This window comes from Hemicordylus capensis, chromosome 1, assembly GCF_027244095.1.
Source record: "Hemicordylus capensis ecotype Gifberg chromosome 1, rHemCap1.1.pri, whole genome shotgun sequence".
In the NCBI taxonomy this organism is placed as follows: Eukaryota; Metazoa; Chordata; class Lepidosauria; order Squamata; family Cordylidae; genus Hemicordylus; species Hemicordylus capensis.
The window spans coordinates 56,965,118-56,991,253 of NC_069657.1; the positions used below are offsets into that span (position 1 = coordinate 56,965,118).

Here is a 26,136-nt window from a genome sequence, read left to right on the forward strand (position 1 = left end):
TCTACTCAAATGTTTTTACAGAATGTTTCTACAGAGGATATACAGGTGGCCCTCATTATTGTGGACTCTGTATCCATGGTTCACGTACACATAATTGGGTCTTAGAGACCCAGTTTCATTTGCTGTGGGTAGAAAAATAGGCGAAATTTGCCTATCTACAGTTTTGAGTGGCCAGAAATGACTTTTGATGACCACCATTTTCCAGCAGAGAGCCATTTTGTGGCTTTTAAAAAACATTGGTGAATATTTGTTTTCAGGGTTTTAGAGGGCATTGTTGGAGAGCTGGAGAATAAGGTAATGTCCCTTTCTGCTCTTATTTCTGCACTCCTTGATTTTTTGGCTACGAACCTAATCCCCCAATTCCCATTAACTCAAGGTTTAATTATTCACGATTTCTGTATTCGTGCCTTATAAGCGAGAACGGAAGCCCTGAAAATAACAAGGCCCATTTATACAATGAGGGCCACCTTTATAGAATCAAATGTAATTTTTTAAAAAAATTAAACAAAAGCAGAGAAGAAAGAAAACAACTTCTATTTGACCTTGAATATATGATTTCTTCTATAAGAAATTTTAAAAAGCTAGAGGGTAGTTGTTTCTTGTCATTATACTGTTGCTGATTCTGTGGTTAGTTATTAATTTTATTTTTTATGATTCACAATCTGCTCTTTGAGATATGCCATATGCTCAAAGCAATTCAAGGATGACAACTGTCAGAATTAGTCCAATAAAAATTGCCTAAATGAGGAAGATTTACTACAGCCTGATATTTCTGTGGAAAGCCCCTCCTCCACTCCCAAAACACACCCCACACATTTCCCAGTCACATACAAAAACCTGGAACCGAAGTTAAAGGTGAAATTACAGCTTATCAAAAATTATTCTAATGCTTTGTTAAGCAGAATTGATCGGGCATCCTGGCTACTACCTAGAGGTGTGTGTGTGTCAAAGCATTTGAAAGATTTGTAATCAAGCACAAGTACACAGGAACTGTATTGTCTTAATGGGAAAATATATGCCTTATATATAACTAATAAAAATAAAATTATAAGAATCCTATATCCAGGAAGCAGTAAACTAAAATAAGCCCCCCCCCATACTCAAGACGTCTGGAAGATAGATAAAATCCAGAAGAAAGCTCCAATCAAAATAGTTTTCTATATGCTACTATCATTTTTTTCTTCATTTTGTTTCAGTCTATTTATGAATGCAGCTTCATCTATTTCTATTCACTCCAAAGACAAATCTTTGTCCTCCTATAGAATTGCACCAAATAGAATGTGATAAAGGGAACTTTCTCACAATTATGATGTTGGTGCAGGCTGTCAGCACAGAGGGGATGGAAATGAGGTTGGGGACAGGGAAGGGAATTCTAATAGACACCATGATATATACAATGAACGCAGGGCTATCCTGTGAGAGAAAGACTTGTCAAACTAATCAGATCTTCTATAGCTAGGTAAAGGCAGTAACGGAAGCGTTAACCTTGTAAAGATGCAGCTGCTGCTCCTCTGACATCATCAGGTCATGGCTGTCTATCACTATGGATTCCATGTCAATCAGCCAATCCCAGAGCTCCTGATATTCTGAATCAAAGTCCAAAAGGCTGCAGATAAGGAACAAAATGTATTATGCATAATAGTGTGTAGCTGTTAAAATCTTGTATTAGAATAAGATATTCTTGAAAACGCATGATGTTCCTAGCTCTGATTCTGAAGAGATTCTATATTTCAACAGGATGGATGAAAATTCAAATCTAGTATAAGACATGACTTAAATTTCAGCAAATGATGCGAGATTCTGTCAACAACAGCAGGCATATTTCACTTGCTTACAAAACGTAAGAAATAGGAATTACATATGGGGCTGCTTAATGGTTTTTAAAGTGCTAACATATTTAGTCAACTTCTCTGCAATGAGCATTATGTGCTATTATTTGCACCAAAAATAATACTTTCACAGAAAAATGACTCAATCCATTTAGCCATCCCTCTGCTGTCTATCTGCCTATCTCTGCAAATATATATCCTACGTTTATTTTCATGCATGAGTAGCTAGCATTTCAACTTAACGCTTTAAGATAGGCTTGAGTGAATATGGTAAGCCAGTGAAAACTAAGGCCAGATACAGTATTAGACAGGTGTTCCCTACAGACATGTTAGAAACAAAGGTAAGGACAGGAAGTCAAAACAATGAATCTTTGAATAGCCAGCAATCATTAAAATTCAAAGAAGGATCACAATGGTTTCCAACAAAATAAATCATTAGAATAAGGAGCTTAAAAGGATTAATGTTATTCTCTATTGAAAGCCTAGTGAATAAGTAAAACACAGTGATACAAAAAGTAGTAGAAGAAGAAGAAGAAGGTGTTCATGGAAGAATTGCAAAATTGTCTGAAGGATAACTCTCAATAATCTAGACAGGTTAAACTGTAACTCTCCAAAAGCACACCTATGACACTGGAGCATAATTTTGAATCTAGGGGCCACGTAAGAGCATGTGATACTGTGGTCTTTGCTTACCATAACTGCTTATCTTACTGTATTTAAATTTAAACCAGTGATATCCACCATGTTACTTGCCAGCCACAAGGGAATCAGTACAACCCACAGGCAATGCAAAATTAATAGCCCAGACTTAAATATTTGGTATGCCTCTATCAATATTGAACTAGATTAAAATAAAGCTAGCACTCACACAACACTACTATTATCATTTCACTTAGGCTATTTTTGCAAAAACATTTGAATCCATGAAATAATGGATACAAATGGATACAGATTCATACAAAGTTTTGCTTTGTGTCATCCAGACAATTATTTTACAGATGAAGGTCCTTAAGGATCCATCTCACATAATTGTTTCTGAACAAGTTATATGAGTGATATATTCCAATATAGCATTTTCACTTATATGCACCAGCAGGGATAAATTCCAAAAATCATCCTATAGGTTAAAAATGCTTAAATCAGAACACATCCTTAGAGTATTCAATCGAGGATTACTAGACCACTGATATTGTTAATGTGATAATAAAGGAAAGATAGTGCCATCGAATCAGTGTCGACTCCTAGTGATCACATTCCATGTGATTTTCTTGGTAGAATAAAGGAGTGGTTTACCAGTGCCTCCTCCCGTGCAGTATGAGATGATGCCTTCAGCACCAGAGGCGGAGCTATAATTGAGCGGAGGGGTTCAAAGAACCTGGGCCGCCAAGCTCCTGAGGGCCCCCCCAGTCCAGATCCACCCCTCCCTTTTTTCTTCATTATCTCCCTCACTCCAAGGTGTCACTGGAGAGAGGGGTGAACACGGGCCCCCTCATCCCTAGCTACTCCCCTGTTCAGCACCTTCCTATATTGCTGCTGCCCAATATAAGTGACTTCAAATGCATTTATTAGGCACAGTCTGGGGACCACACCAGCAGGGATTTGAACTAACAGCCTCTTGCACTCTAGGAAAGCTGCTTCCCCGCTGCTCAGAATCAGAAGAAGGCACTATTTTTTAATATGCTACAAGGGTGGTATCTGAAGGCAACCATGTTGGTGAGGGCCCATGCACAGCCAACCCCTGAGGCTCTCCTGCTCAGTGCCCACAGCTCTGGCAGTGACAGCATGACTCTCTTGGGTAAGAGAGTCTGTTTATCTTTCTTTGAAGTTGAGCTTAAATATGCGCAAACTTCAGAAATTCTTTAGAAATCACCTCTTTCACCAATTTCTTTGAAATCTGGGTGGTAGCAGGAACCCATTTGGGCACTACCACCTGACCCAGTCTTCTTCCCCCCCAAACTCCTTTTCTGCCCCAAAGATATGCCAGCTTCAAAAATCATTTAAAAACCACCCCTTTGCCCAATTTCTTTGAAATTTGGGTGGTCACTTCTACCCATTGGGCACTACCACCCACCCCACTCTTTTGCTCCCAGGACCCATTTTTTGCCCCTAATTGATTCAGATTTGGAAAATTCAGGTACAAATTGAATCTGGGGTAATTTGGGGGATCAGATTTGGACCCAAAAGAAATCAGGGGTGATTCAATTCAGGTACAAATCAAAATGAAAAACTGATGCATGCACATCCCTATAAACAGGACCCAGACTAAGTTAGTCATGACTAAGTCCAGCCATCTACAAATGGTGAGTGTTTCCAGCTCTCTGGCAAGCAGGACACACAGTACCACACAGATCTTCTCACTGGAGGTCTCATTTCCACTGCAATTTTTGAGAATGTTTGAAACAGCAGGAATCCTTTCTGAGCAGTAGGAGAGGGATCCCAGCATTTCTTGCCACCTGGATCTCCCAGTGCAAACGACAGAAGGCCTGTTTCTCTCGTAGGACCTCTGCCTGTATGCCAGAAAAGGGTCTGACGGATAGAGGTGGGATTGGCAGTAATCCGAAATAATGGCTTGCAAGTGAGCTAAACCTAAATTCGTGTATCTCTAAGTCCCATTGAAATTAATGGATTGTAAGTTAGCCATGATGACTAGGGGTGTGCATTTTGGATTTTTCTTGTTTTGATTTGTATCCGAATCGAAACATCCCCGTTTTGTTTTGTACCCAAATTTTCTGAATCCGAATCAGCCCTGTTTTGTTTTGTAGCCAAATTTTCCGAATCCGAATCGATTTGGATTTTTAAAAAGGGTCCCAGGGCAAAAAGAGTGGGTGGTGGTGGTAGTGTCCAATGGGTGGAAGCTACCACCCAAATTTCAAAGGAATTAGGCAAAGGGCTGATTTTTGTGTGTGTGATTTTTTAAAAAAGTTTACACATCTTTAAGAATTTTCCAACAGGGAATAATGGGGATTCCAGCAAATGTATCGCTTAAAATCAAGGGGAAAGGGATGACCCAGAGCAGAGTGTGGTGGGTGGTAGTGCCCAATGGGGGCGAGGAAACTTCCAGAATTATTTCAAAGGAATTGGGCAAAGGGCTGATCTTTTGTGATTTGTTGAAGTTTACGTGTCTTTAAGATTTCTCCCATAGGGAATAATGGAGGTTTCAGCAGCCCCATAATTCCACTTGGGGGGGCGAGGGGTTGTGTAGTACACATAGGGTGTCAACCACCCCCATGTCCACAAGCCTGTGGGGTACTGTGTTTTGTTGTTTCTGAGGTGTTCATTGTAGATTCTCTGGTAGTATATGAGATTTTCAGTGAAAAACAAGAATCCACTCTCATATGCTACCAGAGAATCTACACTCAGAACACCACAGAAACAGCAGAACCCAGCACCCCATGGGTTAGCAACCCTTTCCCTGGCCTATGTGGGGTCAGTAAAGAGTGGGAAGAAGCAAAAGAGCCAATGGGGAACAAGAACATTGTCAGCAGGTCAGCCCATGATTTAGGTCACTAATCAGAAGGCTGGAAGGGTGGGAAATTCAAAGAGATGTCAAACACAAAATGGAGACTGACTCAGAGATAACCACAAAATGGAGGTCCGAAACAACAAAACGTTTTGTAGCCGAAACAGGGGCGTTTTGTTTTGTATACAAAACTTTGGGATCTGGAAAATGGGTGTTTTGTTTTGTCTACAAAACACCCGAAACAGGCTGTTTTGGGTACAAAACGTTTTTTATCCGAAACGTTTCGCACATCCCTAATGATGACTAGCCTCTCTGTTTTGTTTCAATGGTGATTAGCTGTGACTAACTTAGTCTGGATCCTGCCCCTTGTTTTTAAGGAACTTGGAAAACAACAGTAATAATAATCATTATCTAGACAATTGTATTTGGGTGATAAAGGTTAGCTGACAATGATTGAAATTTCTTGCCATTTGGCTTAGCGTATGCTAGATTTGGAGGCTGACATCCAGACTTGCACTGCACTGGAGCAACCGGGCTGTGGGCCCTCAGGGACATATTTTGGGGGGCACCATTGGCTTCAGAGAGGAAAGATCATTGGAAATTTCCCCTCCCCCTCACGTGGCAGTGCAGCACTAATCTGGATATCAGCCATTGTTTCAGCATGATGTTTTATGCATGTTTTAATTTAGATGTTGGTTGCCATGAGTCTTCACAATACTGAGGTAGACATTTATGTTAAATAATGGGAAGGAATGACCCTGCCTCTGAAAAGAGGTTTAGCACCCTGAGCAAACCTAATCTAGAATAAAGCCTATCCCAACATTTCTAGGATAAGAACTGCAACAAGAGGGGCAACCTGCTAAGGTGCTTTAATTATGACTTGCATCAAACTAGCCACTGCTGTAGAATCAAAATGCCGGAGAACAGACATTTGGTGTGATTTAGCGAGACACACTATCTTGTGTTTTTATGCCTTTTTAAAATGCTGTTAAGGAATGTTGGGGGATTGAAAGAAAGGACTAAGGATATGTACTATAAATAGTTTGAGGGTGTTCCATGCATTCCCCATAAAATAATGAACAGGAGTGGTTAGGCAGTTCTTACAGTGGTCAATTATATAGGGAAATGAATTACAACACATTGATCTTTGTATTAATAAACTACAGATACACACAGACAGGGGGGTGGGGGCAGAAAGAGAGAATGAATGATTCCTTGTGTTTTGGCTTAGGAAAAATTCTCCTTACTAACATTGGAGCAAAGAAGAGGAGATCATGTTAAAGAAGGGAGATACAGATCACTGAGAATAAAACAACAAAAAGAATAGTTCCCTACCCATTACTTCCCACTGTGTGAACTTTTGACATATCCGCAAACTCTTCTTTTCGCTTGCTACTGCTGTTGTACTGCTCGCTGTACAGCTTTAAGGACATCTGTTCAACAGCATCTCTTTGTGCTTCCAGATAGCATAGCTGAACCTCTGCCTAGAGAAGGAAAACAATAAGAAATGAAGCCTTTATTTTAATTCATAAAGAATGCATTTATGAGGCTACTACTTTGTCTTGTGAAGCTAACAAAATATTTTACCAAGGCTACAATTTACAATAGTATTAAATATGATCATAATATGTTGATATTTAATAAAATTGGCTTTATAAGGTTTTAGGGGGCTGAAATATTCTACTCACCATTATGAATCCATTCACCTTCTTTGCATATGTTCATAGTCCTGATTGTGGGTGCTTTGGCATCCCCCCCCCACCGCATTGGTCTCCTTCCTAGAAACATTGATATCGTCAAGTGACCAATCATATTTGATTATGTGATGATGTCACTATTCCTAGGAAGATGATCCAATTTGGGGGGAAAAGAATGGGTGTTGCAGTAGCAGCTACCTGAGACTGAGAATAAGGTATCTCTGGCCACTGCTGTCTGAATGCCAGGTAGCAAGAAGAGCAGTATTGCCTTAATATGTATTGGTGAAGATGAGAAGCTGTGAGGCTATGCTGCACAAATCAATGAAAATGGGATCATTTTTGCAGGAGACCAAAATGTTGTGGGGGTGGGAAGGCCCTGTCAGTACTGACTCAAAATATTGTTCAAATCATTGTTCATCATTTAGATAGGTAGGTAGGTAGGTAGGTAGGTAGATGTACTTCTCAAGTTACAAACACCCGACTTACTCATACAAACAAAGCTCCATAACATATTGCACCGTCAGGCCCAGTAACACCAAGACACGTGTATTTGGATGAACTAAGGCCACTATATTAATACAAATAACCTACAATGAGGAAAATTAGAGTGTGGGTGCCTCATTGAGGGTCAGCCTCATAAGGAGGACCACCCACTACCGGGTGAAAGCCTGGGTGTTAATTCAGTCCTGTACTAGTCCAGACATTGTAACAACCGCTGAGGGGAGGTCAGCTAGTCCCACCCACCCAGGCCGCAAATCTCTGAGTGGTTGGTGCCAGCAAGCCTCCAAGTAGGGGCAGATCCCAGCCCAAGGGCCGCAAAACCTGAAAAGACTGTTCCTCAGCTTGCCTACTCACCTGAAATGGACTCCCAGTCAGACGCTGAACAAGACTAGCTACACCAACCCGCACTCTTCGGCAAAGTGACCAAACCAAATCACAAATTCCGTGAGAGGTAAGCGAAAAAAGCCCACACCATGGCCAAAAGGTATGACGCAGAAAAATTCCTACTTCGCCCCCAAAAGTGACTGGACAAACCTCACTTATATGGGATTGGTGCTTTGCCCTCAGAGCGACTGAGGGCGATTGAAGGGAGCTGGCCACTTATGCAGGTTCTCCTCGGCTCCCATTGGACAGCCAGAGGAAAGTGATAGGAGAGTCAAGATGGCAGCTCCATGTCTTCCTCAAAGGGCCAGGAGCACAATTCCACACACCCCAGAAGCTGCATACTGTGACAGGGAGAGGTCTTATTTAATGTATTTTAATAAGAAAATATATTATTTAATTGTATTTTATTCAATTTATAGACACTAACCTGCACCTATAAACAAATCATCACTCTTGGGAACTATATACATTCCAACCTATGAGCAAACATTTGAAACACAACCATTTTGTAAGTTGGGGACTTCATGTAGGTAGACAGACAGATAGATTCATTTATCCTGTTTCAGCATTTCTGATGTATAGTCATTACTTTTTGTGCATAGGGACCTCACATCTTATTTAAATAGAAGTAAAAGTGAAGATATGGGATGGAGGATGCCGTCCATCACCATCACAACCAAGTGCAATGGTAAACTCTGGTTTGGATCCAAAAATACTCTTGCATGAGTGGAAGCCATTTTAACTTGTGGAAGGTGACACCCCAAATTCTGTTGATTCCATTCTCCTGCTGCAGTCTTCTGTGCCATATTACAAACTGTCTGATCCTTAGAAGCAACTTTTTTGAGGGGAAAGGGGAAGCAGTGGTGAGGAAGGGGATTGCATTCTGTTTATACATCATTGGATCAAAGCCCATATTATTTTTATGAAAACATTGTATCGTGTTAACGTTCTCAGGGTTCCACTGATAGTTTTAGCAATCACAATTATTTACACAATGTAATTTGGACATATGGCTGCATTGCACACACACATGCACCCCCACCCCCCCATATTTAAGGTTCAACTAAAGAGCAAAACAATAGGAAAGACAACAGAGTTGGGGGTCTGGAGGCGCCTTCCTAATGCCTTCCTGGAAATATAAGGTGTGGATTTTTGCTACTGGAAATCCACACACTATAATTCTTGGAAATCTAGGGGGTAGATACTACCATTACTACTATTTATATACTGCTTTTCAACAAAAAAGTTCTCAAAGTGGTCTACAAAAAGGAAGTGGAGGAGGGGGACAAGGAGGAGGAGTCATCATCTATCTGTTCCCAAAGGACTTTAAGAAGAAACACAAAGGAGCACTGAAGAAATGCTGTGCTGGGATTAAATAGGGTCAGTTGCTCTCCCCTTGTTAAAGATGAGAGAATCAGCATTTTTCCTCTTAGGGTGCCTCTTAGCCTAGTTAGCAGGGCTAAGTAGCAATGAACTAGCAATGTACATCTTTGCTTCAAGATAACCAGTTCAGTAATATGACAGCTGTATAGTTTTGTTCACAGTAATGCTATTACAATTACAGTTGTTAACATGTAAGTGTATGGGCCACAGGACTATATTAGCTCAGGGCCCTAAGAATGATTAATTCACCTAAAGGATTGTGCTCTGGTTAGCAGTCATCGAATGTGTCATATGTCATTCTTTCTGCTGTAATGTTTGCTTTACTAATGAAGTAAATAAAAACAGAAGCGCAGAGCTCTCATTATCCCACCAATCAACGTTCCAAAGATTCCTCAGCAACCTCATCTTTAAGCAAGATGAACTACATTAGTCCTGATGTTTTCTTTTAGACAATTTCCTGGTCCAAAGAATGTTAAATAATATTTGGCTTCTGACCCTGCTGAATAGATATTTTATATATTGCAGCTGTGTTGATGAGTTGGATTCTAGAGCGCAGAGCACCAGATGACATAGGGATGGATTTGGCTGTTTGCCGTACTTGCCCCTGGATAGCTGGGAAGAGTACAGAGGCAAGGTTGAGCTCAAGATCACTTTGGGGCCAATATGGTATTGTTTTCTTTCAACATTCTCTACTAAAATACAAATGCACCAATTAAAATTTCAATGAGCTTCAAAAAACACTACTTTGCAACTTAATCTATTTCCCTATTAGTAGCAGACTACAACCTATTATATATAAAGAAGGATTCTAGATGTAGTAGAAAGGGTATTCAGAGGCCTAGAAACAGAGCATCTCACATGCCAACTATAAGGCAATTTAAGAGTAAGATGGGCGTTAGTGCTGCTGGTAGTCAATTATATCAGTCAATTTCATGTACAAAAGTGGATAGCATCCAGAACAGTTAATCATCATTAAGCACCATTGCCTGACATGTCCCACAGTGTAACATAGGCAGTGCAGACCCACCTGTGCTCCTGCGGGATTCTAACATACATGGCAATGATGCTGCACAAGAGGACTGTGCTGGTACAGCTCACCCTTGTGCAATTGCAGGTCACATGCTACTCGCATTATTCCCAATGTTAAACCCTGAGGCTCTCCACACGAACAGTCTGAGTCCACTCTCCCTGCAGACGAGCAGTTGCTCATTGCTGGGCGTCCAGATCGGCAGGGGGAAATGGGCTGGGTTGGGCTCACAATGGGCTGGGGGAAATGGGCTGGGTTGGGCTCACAATGGGCTGGGTTGGGCTGGGTCAAATGGGCTCACAATGGGCTGGGCTCCTTTAGCCCAGGTTTCCCCAATCGTGAGAATAGCCTCTCTGTTTGAGTTTGAGGTTTTGGAGTGGGTGTAGAAGGGCAATTCAGATGAACACCACTTTCACGTGCTTAAGTGTTCCTGAGATCACATCACAATGTTCTCCATCACACTCTTGTCACACTCCAACTTTATTGTGTGTGCTGAGTGATGCTTGTCTGAATTACCCCATTGAGAAGGTTTGGGTAGTTATAGCTGATAAGGATTGGTTTTTAAGAGAAGCAGAAGAAAAACTTTCAAATCAAGTAATAAGTGTTTCAACATACTTCTAATTTACTACATCAGAGTAGCAGTTTTCATCAAGCAATGGTATAACTAAACAAGTAAGAGTATTGACAAATGCATTCTGTGGCTTGACTAAACACCTGTCTATTGATTCCAGAAAAGTCCATTAGTAACAAACAAACAAACAAAAAGGAAAAGCAAATGCTTCCTTAGCTGGCCAGGTAATTTCTCTTCTGTAGGATATGTACATTAAATTTCTTTTTCAAAGAAGCTCCTCACAAATCACCAATGTTTATTAGTTCAATAGTTTTGGTTGTCTGACATTGTTCATGATGGACTTTGCAGCTTTTGATTTATGCTTGTCAGAAAGCCAATTAACCACATATTTTAATGCATTTATTGTCATTATTATTAGCATGTCAATAGTTGAAGACTTTCCAAAATGAAGTATCTTGTGAAATAAAAATGTGCACTACTGCTTTCAATTTGGTTTTCAGGTTTTTCTAGTAATCGACATGCTTGGAAAGGTCAGGTCCATGGGGCATGGGAAAACATGATTTTGATACTCCTCTCATCAGTGAGTGAGTGAAGTCCAAATGTTTTTATGGCTATCTAGATATATATTAGCAAATGAAGCTTGCATTTAGCAAGCATCAATAAATGCTTGCAGTTCTCCCTACATAGGAAACTGCCATATACTGAGTCAGACCATTGGTCTATCTAGCTCAGTACTGTCTTCACAGACTGGCAGCGGCTTCTCCAAGGTTGCAGGCAGGAATCTCTCTCAGCCCTATCTTGGAGGAGCCAGGGAGGGAACTTGGAACCTTCTGCTCTTCCCAGAGCAGCTCCATCCCCTGAGGGGAATATCTTGCAGTGCTCACACATCAAGTCTCCCATTCAGATGCAACCAGGGCAGACCCTGCTTAGCTATGGGGACAAGTCATGCTTGCTACCACAAGACCAGCTCTCCTCTCCCTACCAGCGCTGCAAATCCAAAACTGATTCATGAGTTTGAAGAAACAGAATGGAACTTCCACAGCTCCCTGTCCTGTGTATGGCTTGGATTCCTCTGCATTGGAATGTTGCCTATACCTGTATAAGAAGGTTCAGTTCATGTCCCGGGTCTTGTTTTCATAGTTTTCTAGAGTCAGAATCCCACATACTGTAGCTTCACCCTATTGGCTTCTCAGCCAAGCACACAGCAGTCCTGCTGTGCAAATTAGTTGTAAGTCTTAGGTAGGACTGCCAGCTCTGACTGAAACTATTCCTGGAAACTCCCCCCCGCCCCACTCCAAGAATTTTTTTCAATACCTGTCACAGTATCAAGCCATTAAAATCTCCAGGATTGCTTTCAATAGTCATCATGACACTGATGCTGATTCCTGAAGACTTCAGGTTGGGGGGTTGAAAAGCCTAATATTGGGTCCAATATACTTAGCATGTATATAGCACTTCATATTTATGATGAATAAATATAAAGGAGAGGAGGTCTCTCAATGGAGGTCTATCAATGGCTACTAGTCGGAGGGCTATAGGCCACCTCCAGCCTCAAAGGCAGGATGCCTCTGAGTACCAGTTGCGGGGGAGTAACAGCAGGAGTGAGGGCATGCCTTCAACTTCTGCCTGTAAGCTTCCAGTGACATCCGGTGGGCCACTATGTGAAACAGGATGCTGGACTAGATGGGCCTTGGACCTGATCCAGCAGGGCTGTTATTATGTTCTTATGATCTTGTGGCAATTGTCACAACAACTAGAGGTGTGCAGAACCAAACTGTGTTTGATTCAAACCAGCCAGATTCAACTGGTTTGAACTTGAACTGGCCTTTAAAAAAAAAAGATGGCTGGTTCTATTGCGAACCGGACTGACCCCGATCCATTATGGATTGGTTCGACCAGGTTAGAGGGGCGATGCTTGTAAAAGGGAATCAGATGAGGATTCCCCTTTACAAGCAAATAGGAATCCTGCCTTTAAAATGTTTCTAAGGATGGATGGGGGTTGGTGATGAGAGGGCACCTTATCAGCAGCAATGATGGCTCCTCTAAACCCAGGTGCTCCTCCCAGCAGCATGGTTCTGGCCTCTGCAGATGTGTGGAGGCAATTTACACATTCATGTGCATTGCCATGTGCATTGCATATGTGCAGAAGTCCTGCAAATGGCCTCCGGGCACCAGTGGAGGCCGGAAAGATGCTGCTGGGGGTAGCACTGGGGTTTAGAGGCACCATCGGCACCACTTGTAAGGTGCCCTCTCACCGTCCCACGCCACCCTTAGAAACCCTTAGAAAGGCAGGATTCCCCTTTGCATGTAAACAAGAATCCTCACCAGAATCTCCTTTACAAGCATGGCTCCTCAAACAGGGTTGAACCAATTTGACTGAACAGACCAGAACACCAACCAGCTTGGCTGAACCAGTTTACAGACTGGTGGTTTGGTTTTAATTTGGTTCTATTTTGAACCAAACCATTAAAAACAGTTCTGTGCACACCCCTAACAACAACCCTGTGAGGTTGGTGTTATTATCTCAAAATTGTAAAAGGAGTGGGCTGAGGCTAAGAGGGAATGGCTTGTTACTTAGTGAATTAATGGCAGAGGCAAAATCTGAATCAGGAACTTCCTGATTCATAGCCCAGTTTCTTAGCCACTTAGCCAGCTTCTAGAAATCAGGAACTTCCAGATGGTTAGCCATCTGGATAACCTGGAAACACATTCACACAATTGGGGTACATTTATTTATCCCATTCTTATCTTTCATATAGTTCTAATAGTCGGGGACCAGGATTGTCTTGGATAAGTGTGCTCCAAATTTCAGTTTTCTAGCTAACATAGGAATTGGGGAGTCACTTCATGCACTCTAGTCTCAAGAGATATGTGTACAAAAGTCCACTTTCATATTTCTCCAGTACTCCAACAACAAATTTCTAACACTCAATCAGATCAATAGTTCAAAAACCAGGGGTGTAGACTTCTCAATTTTGGGGAGGGGGGAACAAGGCAAATGGGAGGAGAGGTCTTGTGGTAGCAAGCATGAATTCTCCCTTTTGCTAAGCAGGGTCCACCTTGGTTTGCATTTGAATGGGAGGCTGTATTTGTGAGCACTGTAAGATATTCCCCATAGGGCAGACCTGCTCAACTGGCAGGTTCCCCAGCTGTTTTTGGACTACAGCTCCCATAATCCCCAGCCACAGTAGCAAAAACCAGGGGTTATGGGAGTTGTAGGCCAGCATCTGCAATAGAGAAGTTGCAGGCCTGCCTTAGGGTATGGGACTACTCTGCGAAGAGCACCTGCATTCTTGCATGCAGAAGGTTCCAGTTGTCCTCCCCTCCCTGGCAGCAACAGGGCTGAGAGAAGCTCTTGCCTGCAATTTTGGAGAAGCTGCTGCCAGTCTGTGTAAAAAATTCTGAGCTAGATGTACAAAGGCTTTGACTCCATATAGGGCAGCTTCCTATGTTCCTTCCTATGTCCCTATGGCTAAACCCAGTCCCCAGGACAGGCACAGGTGTATTCATTTATATGTATTCATTATTTATATTTCTAGAAATCACTCTTCATCAGCAATTGATCACATAGTTTTAAAAATGGAATATACTTTTCATTTTGTAAATTGAAGCCCACAATCTAAAATAAAAATCAAGCCGCTTTTTACATGTACTAAATGAATGCTCCAGAAGAGCTGCCACCAGTCTCCTATAAGACAAAACTAACATCAAAACCTTCCCTGTTCTATCTAAAACTAGAGATATGCACGAACTGGTTCGCAGGCCATGTTAGAGGCCTGCGAATTGGTTCGCAGGTGGCCCGGTCCGGCGGTCCGACGCTGGGGGGGGTTGCTTTAAGAGCGGGGGGGTGTACTTACTCCTCCTACCGCTTTCCCCCCTCCTGCGCTCCAGTTTTTAGGGAAATCTTCTAGCGTTCCTCCCTGCTGCCCCTGCCCCCTTGTTGCCTGCTAAAAGCAGAAGTAACTTCCACACATGCACACGCCACCGCCGCGCGCGCATCACGCACATCACTGTGATGTGCGTGGCATGCGTGCGCATGTTGGTGGCATGTGAGCGGTGGCGGCAGCAGGCGAGGAAGTTACTTCTGCTTTTAGCAGGCAACAAGGGGGCAGGGGCGGCAGGGAGAAATGCTGCCTCCCTGAAGATTTCCCTAAAAACTGGAGCGCCAGAAGTGGAAAAGCGGCAGGAGGGGTAAGTACAAACTCCCCGCCCTTAAAGCAACCCCCCCAGCATCGGACCGCTCCTCCACGGTCCATGCACATCCCTATCTAGAACCAGGGTGAATTCAAAATATAGCCAAAATGCCTTAAAACCTCTTTGGAGCATGTAGCCAGAGCAATCACATAGGGAGACAGAACGGAGCACACTTCTAGCCAGATCAAGTTTAAAACAATCAAAAGCTAGTTTATTTAGGTGGATATAAAAAGTAGAACAGTTCACAGGCAACCAAAGCAAAATGATAAAAATGCACAAGTAAGATACGTTTCTTCCTATCTGGTGTTAAACAGGAAGCTTGGTAGCTCTTAGGTCTCAAATTGCAGTTCAGAGAACAAAAGTTTGCATCGTGGTGAAGTCTGCACATTCTCAAATTCATGCAGCTTGGTCTCAGCCAACAAAGCTAAACTAATAGCAAAGCAGCATGTTGTAAACATCAACCTCAAGAGTCCCTCCCCTCACCTAACTTGAGGTTAACTATCCCCTCTTGGAGATAGGCAAAACGATCAAAAGCTTTACAAGAGTTTTCAGAACAACAGGAAAAGTCCTGACAAACAAGTGAGAGATAATAAAGCCACAAAAGTGGTGGGTGTGGGCCCAGGCCAAAACCGGCTTTTGGAATTGAGGGAAGTTCCAATATGAAACTGGAATGTGTTTTTAAATCAAACAAAGGCCCATTCTATCACATCCTCCCCACCCCCAACTGCTCCACCACAACCTGTTCCAGTGAGGAAAGTGTTCTGCTGCTGGACGCTGCTGAAAATGGGACAATCAAAAAAGTCAGGGTGGCTTAAAAATCACCAGCATGTTTTAGGGAATACTAGACTCTTAAGACATCATGTAGCCTGCATAGCCTATGGTGCATACTAGGAACAGCACAACAAAGTACAAAACATACACAGGATCAGATCCCCAAACACTTCCCATAAAATGAACATGCGAAAAGCATAGCAAGCATTTTCAGCAATCTAGCATAACAGCTATAAGCATTTTTTATTCCTACTAGGCTGTGTGTAGCCACATCTAGGAATCTGAGAGGCAAGATTCCTCCAAATACCAGTTCCAAGGGAGCAACAGCAAGAGAGAGGACACGCCCTCAGCTCTTGCCTGTAGGTTTTTCAGAGGCATCTGGTGGGCCACTGTGCGAAACAGGATGCTGGACTGGATGGGCACTGGACCCTCCACATAGGAAACACAGGATCTTTTCCCAGCCACACAGACATAAGGATTCTCAGTTTCTCTTACCTCTTTGCAATTAGGAAGCAAATGAAAATCTCCTACTCTCTCCTCTACCACAACCTTACATATGAATACAGTACCAAGGATGGAACAGCCCCCCATCTACCAAATATGTAACAAGCAATTCTAGTAAGAACTAATCAGCCTACTTTCCTTTCACTGTCTCTACAACTGGACTATATTTGGTTCAAACTGAGGTCCACAAGTTAGATCTCTTGCAGCTCAAATGTTCATGCATCCGCCATCTTCGATCGGGGTGGTGGACATCATTACAAACTACACCCAGGGGTGCATCTAGGTAATTGGGGTGCTCTCACCACCCAGAAAGCCCCCCAAAACCTGCTTTTGGGGGGGGCTCCTGCAGCCACTCCATGCCCATCCTGCCACTGCCCCACCCCACCTTACCTCCATTTTTTGCATACTTTAAGCTGCTGAGGAGGGGTGGCTGGGGGGTGGGCCAGGGGGTGAGCTGAGCAGACCTCACGTCATCTCCCCCCTGGCAGCAGAGGCAAAGCAACAGCTGGGCCTGTCCATTCGACCCAGGGGTTCTTGATAACTGCAAAGTGATTCAGCTCGTGATGTCACAGGCTTGTGATAATCTATTTCAATTGCACAGGCCTGCTGGAGCGTCTCTCAGTTATCAAGAGCCGCTGGGCTGAACAGACAGGCCCAGCGGTCATTCTGGCCAAGGGGGTGGGAGGTGAGGCCTGCTCAGCTCACCCCCGGTCCACAATCCAGCCGCCACCCCTCAGCTGCACACATGGCGGCTTAAATTATGTTTAAAAAAACAACCCAGAGGTACGGCGCAATGGGGCAGTGGTGGGGAGTGGCTGCAGGAGCCCCTCTGGCCATTTGGAAGCCTCCCAGACCTTGGAGGCCATAGACCAGAGCCCCAAGGTCCGGGGGTAAGAGTGTCTCTGACTACACCATTGGGGTGTCCCTGTGTGTCACTCACTACAACTGTACCAAATTTGGTTCAAATCGTTTAGACAGTCCTCAAGTAAGTGCACTTGCACCTCAAAAGTTCACATATCCACTATCTTGGATCGGGGTGGATGACACAATCACAAACTACACCATTGAGGCATCCTTATGTGTCCATACACCTGTAGCAAATTTGGTTGAAATCGGCTAGGCTGTCCACAAGTTAGTGCACTTGCACCTCAAAGGTTTACATGTCCATCATCTTGAATTGGGGTGGATGACATCATTGCAATCTACGCTTTTGAGGTGTGCCTATGTGTTCCTACAGCTGTAGCAAATTTGCTTCAAATTGGTTAAGCAGTTCACAAGTTAGCTCACTTGTACCTCAAGAGTTTATTGTTCCACCATCTTGAATCAGAGTGGGTGACGTCATAGCAAACTACACCACTAAGGTGGCCCTGTGTGTTACTCACTGTACCTAATTTGGTTCAAATCAGTCAGACAGTCCACAAGTTAGCTCACTTGCACCGCAAACAGTCACGCGCCCGCCATCTTAGAATGGAGTAGATAACATCATAACAAACTACACCATTGAGGTGTCCCTGAGTGTCACTCATGGCAACTGTACCTAATTTGATACAAATTGGTTAGACAGTCCACAAATTAGCCTGCTTGCACCTCGGATGTTCACACGGCCAGCATCTTGAACTGGAGTTAATGACATCATCACACACCACAACATTAGGGAATCCCTATGTGTCACTACAGCTGTAGCAAATTTGGTTCAAACTGGTTAGGTGGTTCACAAGTTAGCCCACTTGAACCTCAAAAGTTTACGTGTCCGTCATCTGGAATTGGGGTGGATTACATCAACACAAACTTGGCCGTTGAGGTGTCCCTATGTGTCCCTACAACTGTACCCGATTTGGTTCATATTGGTCCAGGTGTTGCAAAGTTGATGGGGGGATACACACATGGACACAAGGATGGACCCACACACAGAATGCTGGGTGAGCTCATAAGCCTTCTGTAAAGTAGGCTAAAAAACAGGGTAACTGCTGGCTGGCTGGGAATCAGACTGGCTGGGAATCAGAACCCAGAGCCCAAAGTGTTTGCAAAGAGTTTTTAAGAAGAGAATATAATTATTTACCTCTAAAACTGCGCTTTGCTGATTGCTGTACTGTACTGTACTGTAGACCAGAGAAGGATTACGTGCAGGTAAATCTCAATTAATCCACATGTCTGCAAACCCTCCCACTTTCCAAGGGGGTGGGGGTGGAATTTGCATCCCAATGTGGGTGTTTGCTGATCATTGAAAGACTTTGAAAGACACAACGCATAATTGTGGAATTCTCTCCCACAAGATCTGGTGAAAGCCAATAACCTGGCTTTAAGAGGGGCTTGGATAACTTCATGGAGGAGAGGTCTATCAACGGCTACTAGTCGGAGGGCTATAGGCCACCTCCAGCTTCAAATGCAGGATGCTTCTGAGTACCAGTTGCAGGGGAGTAACAGCAGGAGAGAGCACATGCCCTTAATTCCTGCTGTAGGCTTCCAGTGGCATCTGGTTGGCCACTGTGTGAAACAGGATGCTGGCCTTAGGCCTAATCCAGCAGGGCTGTTCTTATGTTCTTATTAGCCTGGTCATTCCAAACTGGTAAAGCCAGTTAACACTTGCTTTTCTCCTTGTCATACTACTTCTAATCAGAGAATCCTAAAGTGAAAGAGTGTGCCTCCTAAGAACTTGCTTGCTGAGTTGCTACAAAGACAACACAGGATTGACTGGGTTGTTCAACTGACTGGTGAACTCGTGCATATGAGCTTGCTTATGCTAATGGGCTGCTTGCTTGCAATAAAAAGGCAGCTCCTGAAGCAAAAAAAAAACCCAAAGCAATGATTGGCTGATGTATTTTGGTTTTGGCAATGTATTTTAAAAAAACAAAATACTTGAACAGAAGTATTTTAGATATAAAATACTGTTCTGAAAAGTATTTTGGATACAAAATATGAAAGTACTGAAAATACGTATTTTAGGTACTGCCCATCTCTGTAGACCATCTCCAGCCTCAGAGGCAGGATGCTTCTGAGTACCAGTTGCAGGGGAGTAACAGCTGGAGAGAGTCCATGCCCTCAGCTCTTGCCAGCAGATTTCCCAGAGGCGCCTGGTGGATCACTTTGTGAAAGAGGGCACTGGACTAAATAGGCCTTGGGCCTGATTCACCAGAGCTGTTCTTATGTTCTAAGTAAAAGGCCAGGGAAGATTGAAAGGGGGCATATTGGAAGTACCCCAATGGTAAATAAATTAATATTTTATTTATTCATTTATTTTGGATATTTAATACCACTTTTCAGCAAAGAAGTTCACAGTGTGGTTTACATACCCAAACAAATGTGAAGATGATTCCCTGTCCCAAAGGGTCTTACAATTTAAAAAGATACACAAGGGAGACACCAGCCACTGGGAGGGATCTTTTACTGGGTTGAATAAGGGCAGTTGCTATCTCCCTGCTGCTAAATATTAGATAGCAGCAACTTTTAAATGTGCATCCTTGCAGGGGGGTTCCCCCCACCAATGCAAACTTTGATATTAAGCGTACATCAAATTTAGCATTTCCAAAATATGGGGAAATACCTATTTTTGGCTTCCTGTGTCCCAGCAGCCTTTGGTATGTGTTGAAACCATCTCACACCTTTCAGAGACCGATCAAAGTCTTCATAAAGCTCCTAAACCCCATCTTTAGATTCTACAGCCTGTAGCCCGTTGGGGCACTGCCAGCATCCTCCTTGCCTTTCTATTTATTATCTAACTGGATGAAGAGTTCTGTAGGGCTTGAACACTCACTATTTAATGCTTTGTGACTCTTTAGTTGAGCCTAATAAAAGTAAACACTACACATTTTCAATAAGCATTCCCTGCCAGCTACTAGAGGCCTTTTTACTGTGTCTGTTCTAATCTGAATGTGATTTTTACAAATTGCTACTCTGCCTATGTGTCATTAATTGTTTTAATAATGGGTGAGATTTTATTGGTGTTATGTATTACAGGTTTTGTTTGGTATTGTATGCAACTCTTAATGCTGTTTTTCAATGAAAAATAAGACGTGTACTGGCTTAGATAAAATACATGCATAAAATACACATACAAGTGGCGAAAAACATTAAGAGTGAGTCAATTCAACAGAACTCTGGAGTTTTGCATATTTCGTTAATGTGAATGTTATACTTTCCCCCCTGAAAACCATTATTATGTGGCAGAATTTCCTAATACTGTCCAATTACGTTTGCATTTGAATACTTTTGCCCTATGTGACTTGGCGTTTTCCTGGTTCCCCCACAGAACACAACTCCCTTTTTTGCTCATTTCAATAGAGTTCCAGTGAATCAATGCTATACACAACTACCATTGGGAGAAGTGGCCTACTTTATCATTTGACAATACTGTTGTTGTTTTTCTTGACATCAGCTATGTTTATATGTAACAGTTGTCTTTGGCTACTGCAAACATATTCAGCAGGCACAAATCTAGGCAGATGTGAGCTTTAAATAGATCTTCCTGATTTCTGTATGAAGTTCTCTGTCACACTGTTGTTGTACTTAAAGAGTCCCCCCACCCTGCAGCAGCTCATGTTCTACTGATATCATTGCAATTCCAGAGAGGGTTTGAAAACCTCACGAAGGTATTGCTTAGTTCAATCCACCCGCCCACCAACTAAACAAAACATTCCGTATTCTTCAGAGACCACCGTAATATGAAAGTCAGGAAAATGTGCACTGCAACAAAAGACAGACGAATAAATCTACTGAAGATTATTAACAGTTTAGGTTTTTATTTTTTTTAAAAAAAGTGGTAAAGATGTTGAAGGTCACTCATCAGTTTTGCATCTTGGATTCTTGGTTCATAATTTATTTATTTTTTTATGACTAGCATTTTGTCAAATGAAATTGGACATTTTTGTCTACACCTGTTCCTTACTGGAGAAGAGGATCACATATCCATATACAATTCTTGTCGGAGGATTCAAGCACTTCTGATATGTTTTGACAGTGCCCATCTGCCATGGTGAGAGCTTCACCAACCAAACTGGTAGTATAAAGGGGTCTCTGAAAACTTTAATTTTAAGCTTAGTGTGGTATAATAATTAGCAACATTTGCTACACACTTTTTCACTGAAAAACATTCACTGACTGATTTAAGCTAGCATCTTGAAACTTGGATGATCTTGCATTTGAGGAATTGCTAACATACTTATTAGCTGCAAATTGTGATCCTTATGATAACAGTTTGGAAACTTGACTATTTTACATTTCTATAAGACAGATAAATGCATGATCTTCAGAATCCAGAGTACATTAGAAGCTGCTGAAAGAAATTTGGGGCTTCAATATATTGGTAAATCCAGGGTGAATTTAGCATTTAAACCTGTGCACAGTTTACCATCAGTAGACCCCCCATCTGACTCCCTTATCTATTTTTTCCAGAAAGCTACATTGGAGGCCATGACTGGCCTAAAATTTGAGGGAATCAGAGGGTGGAGGCTTGTGGATGTTATTAAGTACCCCCATCTTTTACCTGATACTTTTTATTATTTTTTACATTTATATCTCGCTCTTTCTCCGAGGAGCTCAGAGCGATGTACGTGGTTATATTTATCCTCAGAACAGCCCTGTGAGGTAGGTTAGGCTGAGAGATACATGATTGGCCCAGAGTCACCCAGTGAGTTTCATGGTTGAATGGGGATTCAAACCCAGGTCTTCCCAGTCCTAGTCCAACACGCTAACCAATATGAGCATTGTATTTATCCTTCCCTAACTGTAAAGATGACCTGGACACATAAACAGCAGCAGCAACAGCAGATATTTATTTATTTATTTATTTATTTATTTATTTAACTTCTATACCGCCCAAACCTTCATCTCTGGGCAGTTAACAATGACATAAAAACATTTAAAACAAATATAAAAGGTTAAAACAGTTTAACAACTTAAAAACAGCATAAAATTAAAACCTACAAATTTAAAAGTTGAAAAAGCTTGGGTGAAGAGTTGGGTCCTCAAATGTTTTTTAAAAATAGTCAGAGATGGGGACGTATATCAGCAGGGAGCGCATTCCACAATCTCAGGATAGCAATCGAGAAGGCCCGTCTCTGTGTGACCACCAGATGAGCTGGCGGTAACTGGAGACGGACCTCCTCAAGTGACCTCAATGGGGAGTGGGGCACATAACGAAGACGTTCTCTTAAATACCCAGGGCCTAAGCTGTTTAGGGCTTTATAAGTTATAACTAGCACTTTGTATTCTGCCCAGAAACCTATTGGCAGCCAGTGTAGCTCAATCAACAAGGGAGTAATGTGGTCTCTCCGAGATGACCCTTGAGACAAGGAGGCATCCTGCCCTCCCTCAGAGAAGCATTTATGATTTCCATCAGGCCTCCTACAACAGCCTCCCTTCTAGACAGAACAAGCCATGTTGGGCAAGGGTCAAGAGAACAAATGGTAGGTCTCACCGCTCCAAGCAGCTTGCCCACATCCTCAGGAGTCACAGTTATATACCACTTTCAACAAAAGTTTCCAAAATAGTTTGTACTGAGAAATAATAATTAATAAGATGGCTTCCTGTCTTCAAAGCACTCACAGTCTAAAAAAAAGCATAAGATAGACACTAGCAATAGCCACTGGAGGGATGCTGTGCTGGGGGTAGATAGGGCCAGTTGCTCTCCCCCTGCTAAATAAAGAGAACCACCACGTTAAAAGGTACCTCTTTGCCCAGTTACCATTAGTAGATGGCATGTTTTATTCCCCTAATATCAACAAATTATGTTTTATATTGCTTAAATATAATATTTATTTAGGGCATTTCCTGGTGATCTTTTAAGTGAAATACCTGTACAGTGGTCCTTTGTTGTAAGAAATCTTTCGTTCAGAAAGCAATTGTGAGGAAATCACTTTTTCCCAGGGAACAAACCACTATATTTTTAGATGATACCACATTTCTCCAAGATACAAACCACTGTGTTTGGCATAAAATTGTAAGGGAAGAATAGCAGTTCAGTCCTCAAATAGCAGAGCAAAACCAGTTTGGTGAGAAAACAGCAAAGCAAGAGGTCTTGAGACGGTTCTTTAGTAATGAAGAACTACAAGGATTTATTTAAAGAGAAGGGTTACAAACAAATGTGAAAAAGCCTGCAGCTTATTTCAGCTGTAGCTCATGGCTGAAGAGAGAGATCGCAACAAACTGGAGAGACAAAATGGAGACTAACACTGGAAGAACAAAGAGGGGAGGGGTCCAGCACTTTTATCCATGACCCTAAAACCTCCCAGTGGTCACTATGAGACATTGCAGCTGGGAGATGATGATGCCAGGGTCCTAGCTCCAGCAAAACCCACATTTCTCCAGGACACAAACTACTCTAGCAGGTGATAGTGAATGCTGTGTGGAATGTGGTTATGAATCACAGGCACCAACAAAGGTCTATGTCAAAGACAATGATGATGAATGACACAGTTCTTTTTCACCATGTCTGTAGCATTTTTGGGAAGTGTTGTGAAATTTATTTTATGTATTTATGTGTTAGTTTGTTTATGTTATTATTATGGGAACTTAGAACAGAGTCAGGATCAACATTCTAAAGATGTGAGAGAAACTTCAGATGCTGTAGGAAGTACAGCCTACCCAATGCACTAGTGATTTGTACAACCAGGTAGCAGGACTGTAGGCAATTTATGCAGGGAAAGTGTACACATTGTTTCCACAGTGGAAGCTTGCATGTGCCTCCCTCACACCGGTTTCTCTTTGGCTGTTCCAAAGACACATCACTCACACCTCCAGCTGGCAGAGCTTCTTCTAACATCAGAGTTGCTTTAGAATGTTGAAATTTGTATTGTTGAGAGGTCAGCTTCTCTGCTACTGTTGCATTCCTTGTAATTTGCATGCCATTAAAACATTAGCCATAACGTTTGGAAAATATAATTTTAAAGCTGTGCTATTAAAGATGTTTGCTGAATTGTAAGCATCTATGACAGCTGGGAAATTTGTTAACACTCTGATAGTTACATTATTTGTGCCTTAGTCTGGAAGGTAGTAAACAAAATCCCGTTCTACTTTACAACAATGAATGCAATTTTAATGCAAGAGAAGGTGTTTTAAAACACAAATTTTATCACAGTAGTGCAGTAATGAAGGCAGCCTGTCTTTTTATTTTCAATATTTTGCATTCAATAAAATATAACTTTTATGCTTTGATTTACTTATTTTTGGCCTGGGGTGCAGTTTTATGTGTTAGTACACGGAAGCATACAATTCTTATGTAATTCTAAAACCATTTTGCCTATTGAATTACTTTTCCTAGTATTCCTGGGCCTACGATGTGTGGTCTAGGCAACTTCAGTGTTCTTTTTCCCTTGGCCTTATATTCTGTCACTGCAGTATCATTACTTCCTAATGAAATCATGCAAAAAAAAAGGAAAAATAAAAGTACAATGAGAAGAAACATTCTTGTTTTCTCTTATTTGGCCAGGTTACTTCAGTTCTCTAAATATATTCATAATGGTGCAAATGGTTTACTCAGTGGTTGAGTAGTTCATGTACTACCACAGTTACTTAGATATTCTGTGAAACAGTAATCCTGGCTAATGACTGAAAGGAAGGAACAAAGTAGGGACAACACGAATTACTTTACATATGAATAGCAACAATTTAGTTATCAAAACAGCAGTGAACAAGCATGACTTTATAGGGTTCTCTTTAAAAATTTAGCCTCCTACAGTCCTAATAGTCTTTTTCCTATGGTTCAGGAATGCACAGTAAGACTCAGCCTGGTGCTTATTTCAAAGAGAATCATTCAAGCCGACATCCACCCTGTCAAGAATCTTGACTTTGAGCTGCTAATGCAGAATAAAAATCAATATATATTTTGATCATTTGATGAATATTTACTTCTTTCTTGAGCGCTCAGGGATTTCAAAACGAAAACTGCTGAATCAAGTCATTTTATTTTTCTGTGTTTGTGCCAACACCAATTTACTACCCTCCAGAAAGTTCCTGAACAAGACATCCCAAGTGGCATACTTGTTGGTTTTTCCTGTCAGTCATAACAGGGTGCCAGCAGGGAGCCATAATCATTTCCCTTTCATACTGTTAGTGCTCCAAAAAGGAGTAGTTTGATTTACTTCCCCAGAAAAAGTAAACTTGTCTTATTTAGACATACCGTAGAATGCCTGTATATCTTTTCCTTTCAGAGTGCTACTGTGCCTGAAGTGATACTACCTATTAAAAGTTAAATGCTTGGTTTTTTTGGCTCTCGCAAGAAACAGAATTTACAGCTGGGTTTAAATGCAAGTAAACCCCAGGAATGCTAAGAGAACAAAGAGCTTCAAAAAGGCACTTCCTCCATGGATTTTTAAAAATGAAAAATAGCAGTCAAAAATTCTACCTGACTGTTGCAAGTCCTAGGACTTCACAACATTATTGATTATGAAGAGACTTTAGGAGGAAGACGTTTCTCAAAAAAAGAAAGAAACAAAGAAAGAAAAAAAGAAAGAAAAAAAGGAGCAATTAAGATGCAACTTCAGTTAGCTGCTATATAAGAAATATATGCCCATTTTTAACACAGTGGGTTTTAAAAATGTATATAGAAAGTATCTCAAGATCAAGTGTTTCCTCTAAATTTGAAAAAGAACTGGATTGGTTTAAGAAGAACTGTAAATGCAAGCAATTTTGGTCTTGCAAAAATAATTTTATACTGACTCAGTAGAAGGGTTTTAAACAGCAATTTTGTTGGTTTCTCATAAATTAAATAAAAGTGGCAGAAGATGACTTACAGAAGGCTGATATCTGCTAGTACAGTTATGAGATATTATGCAAGCAGATGTTTTAAATAAAATAAAATATTTAGATTGCTGAATACAAAG

At 41.7% G+C, this 26,136-nt stretch overlaps 1 protein-coding gene across 8 annotated transcripts in view; it reads right to left on the minus strand.

The window, feature by feature from the left end:
* AKAP6 (A-kinase anchoring protein 6) overlaps positions 1-26,136 on the minus strand; it is a 392,941-nt gene that overhangs the window by 122,061 nt on the left and 244,744 nt on the right. For 6 of the 8 annotated variants that reach the window (XM_053282862.1, XM_053282857.1, XM_053282858.1 and 3 more), the window contains 2 exons: positions 6,625-6,773; positions 1,486-1,606 (listed from right to left, as the gene is read on the minus strand). The exons of the other annotated variants lie outside the window; for them this stretch is intronic. In XM_053282862.1, coding sequence (XP_053138837.1) covers positions 1,486-1,606; positions 6,625-6,773 — 270 coding nt within the window. The remainder of the gene's footprint in view (positions 1-1,485; positions 1,607-6,624; positions 6,774-26,136) is intronic. 8 annotated transcript variants of the gene reach the window in all.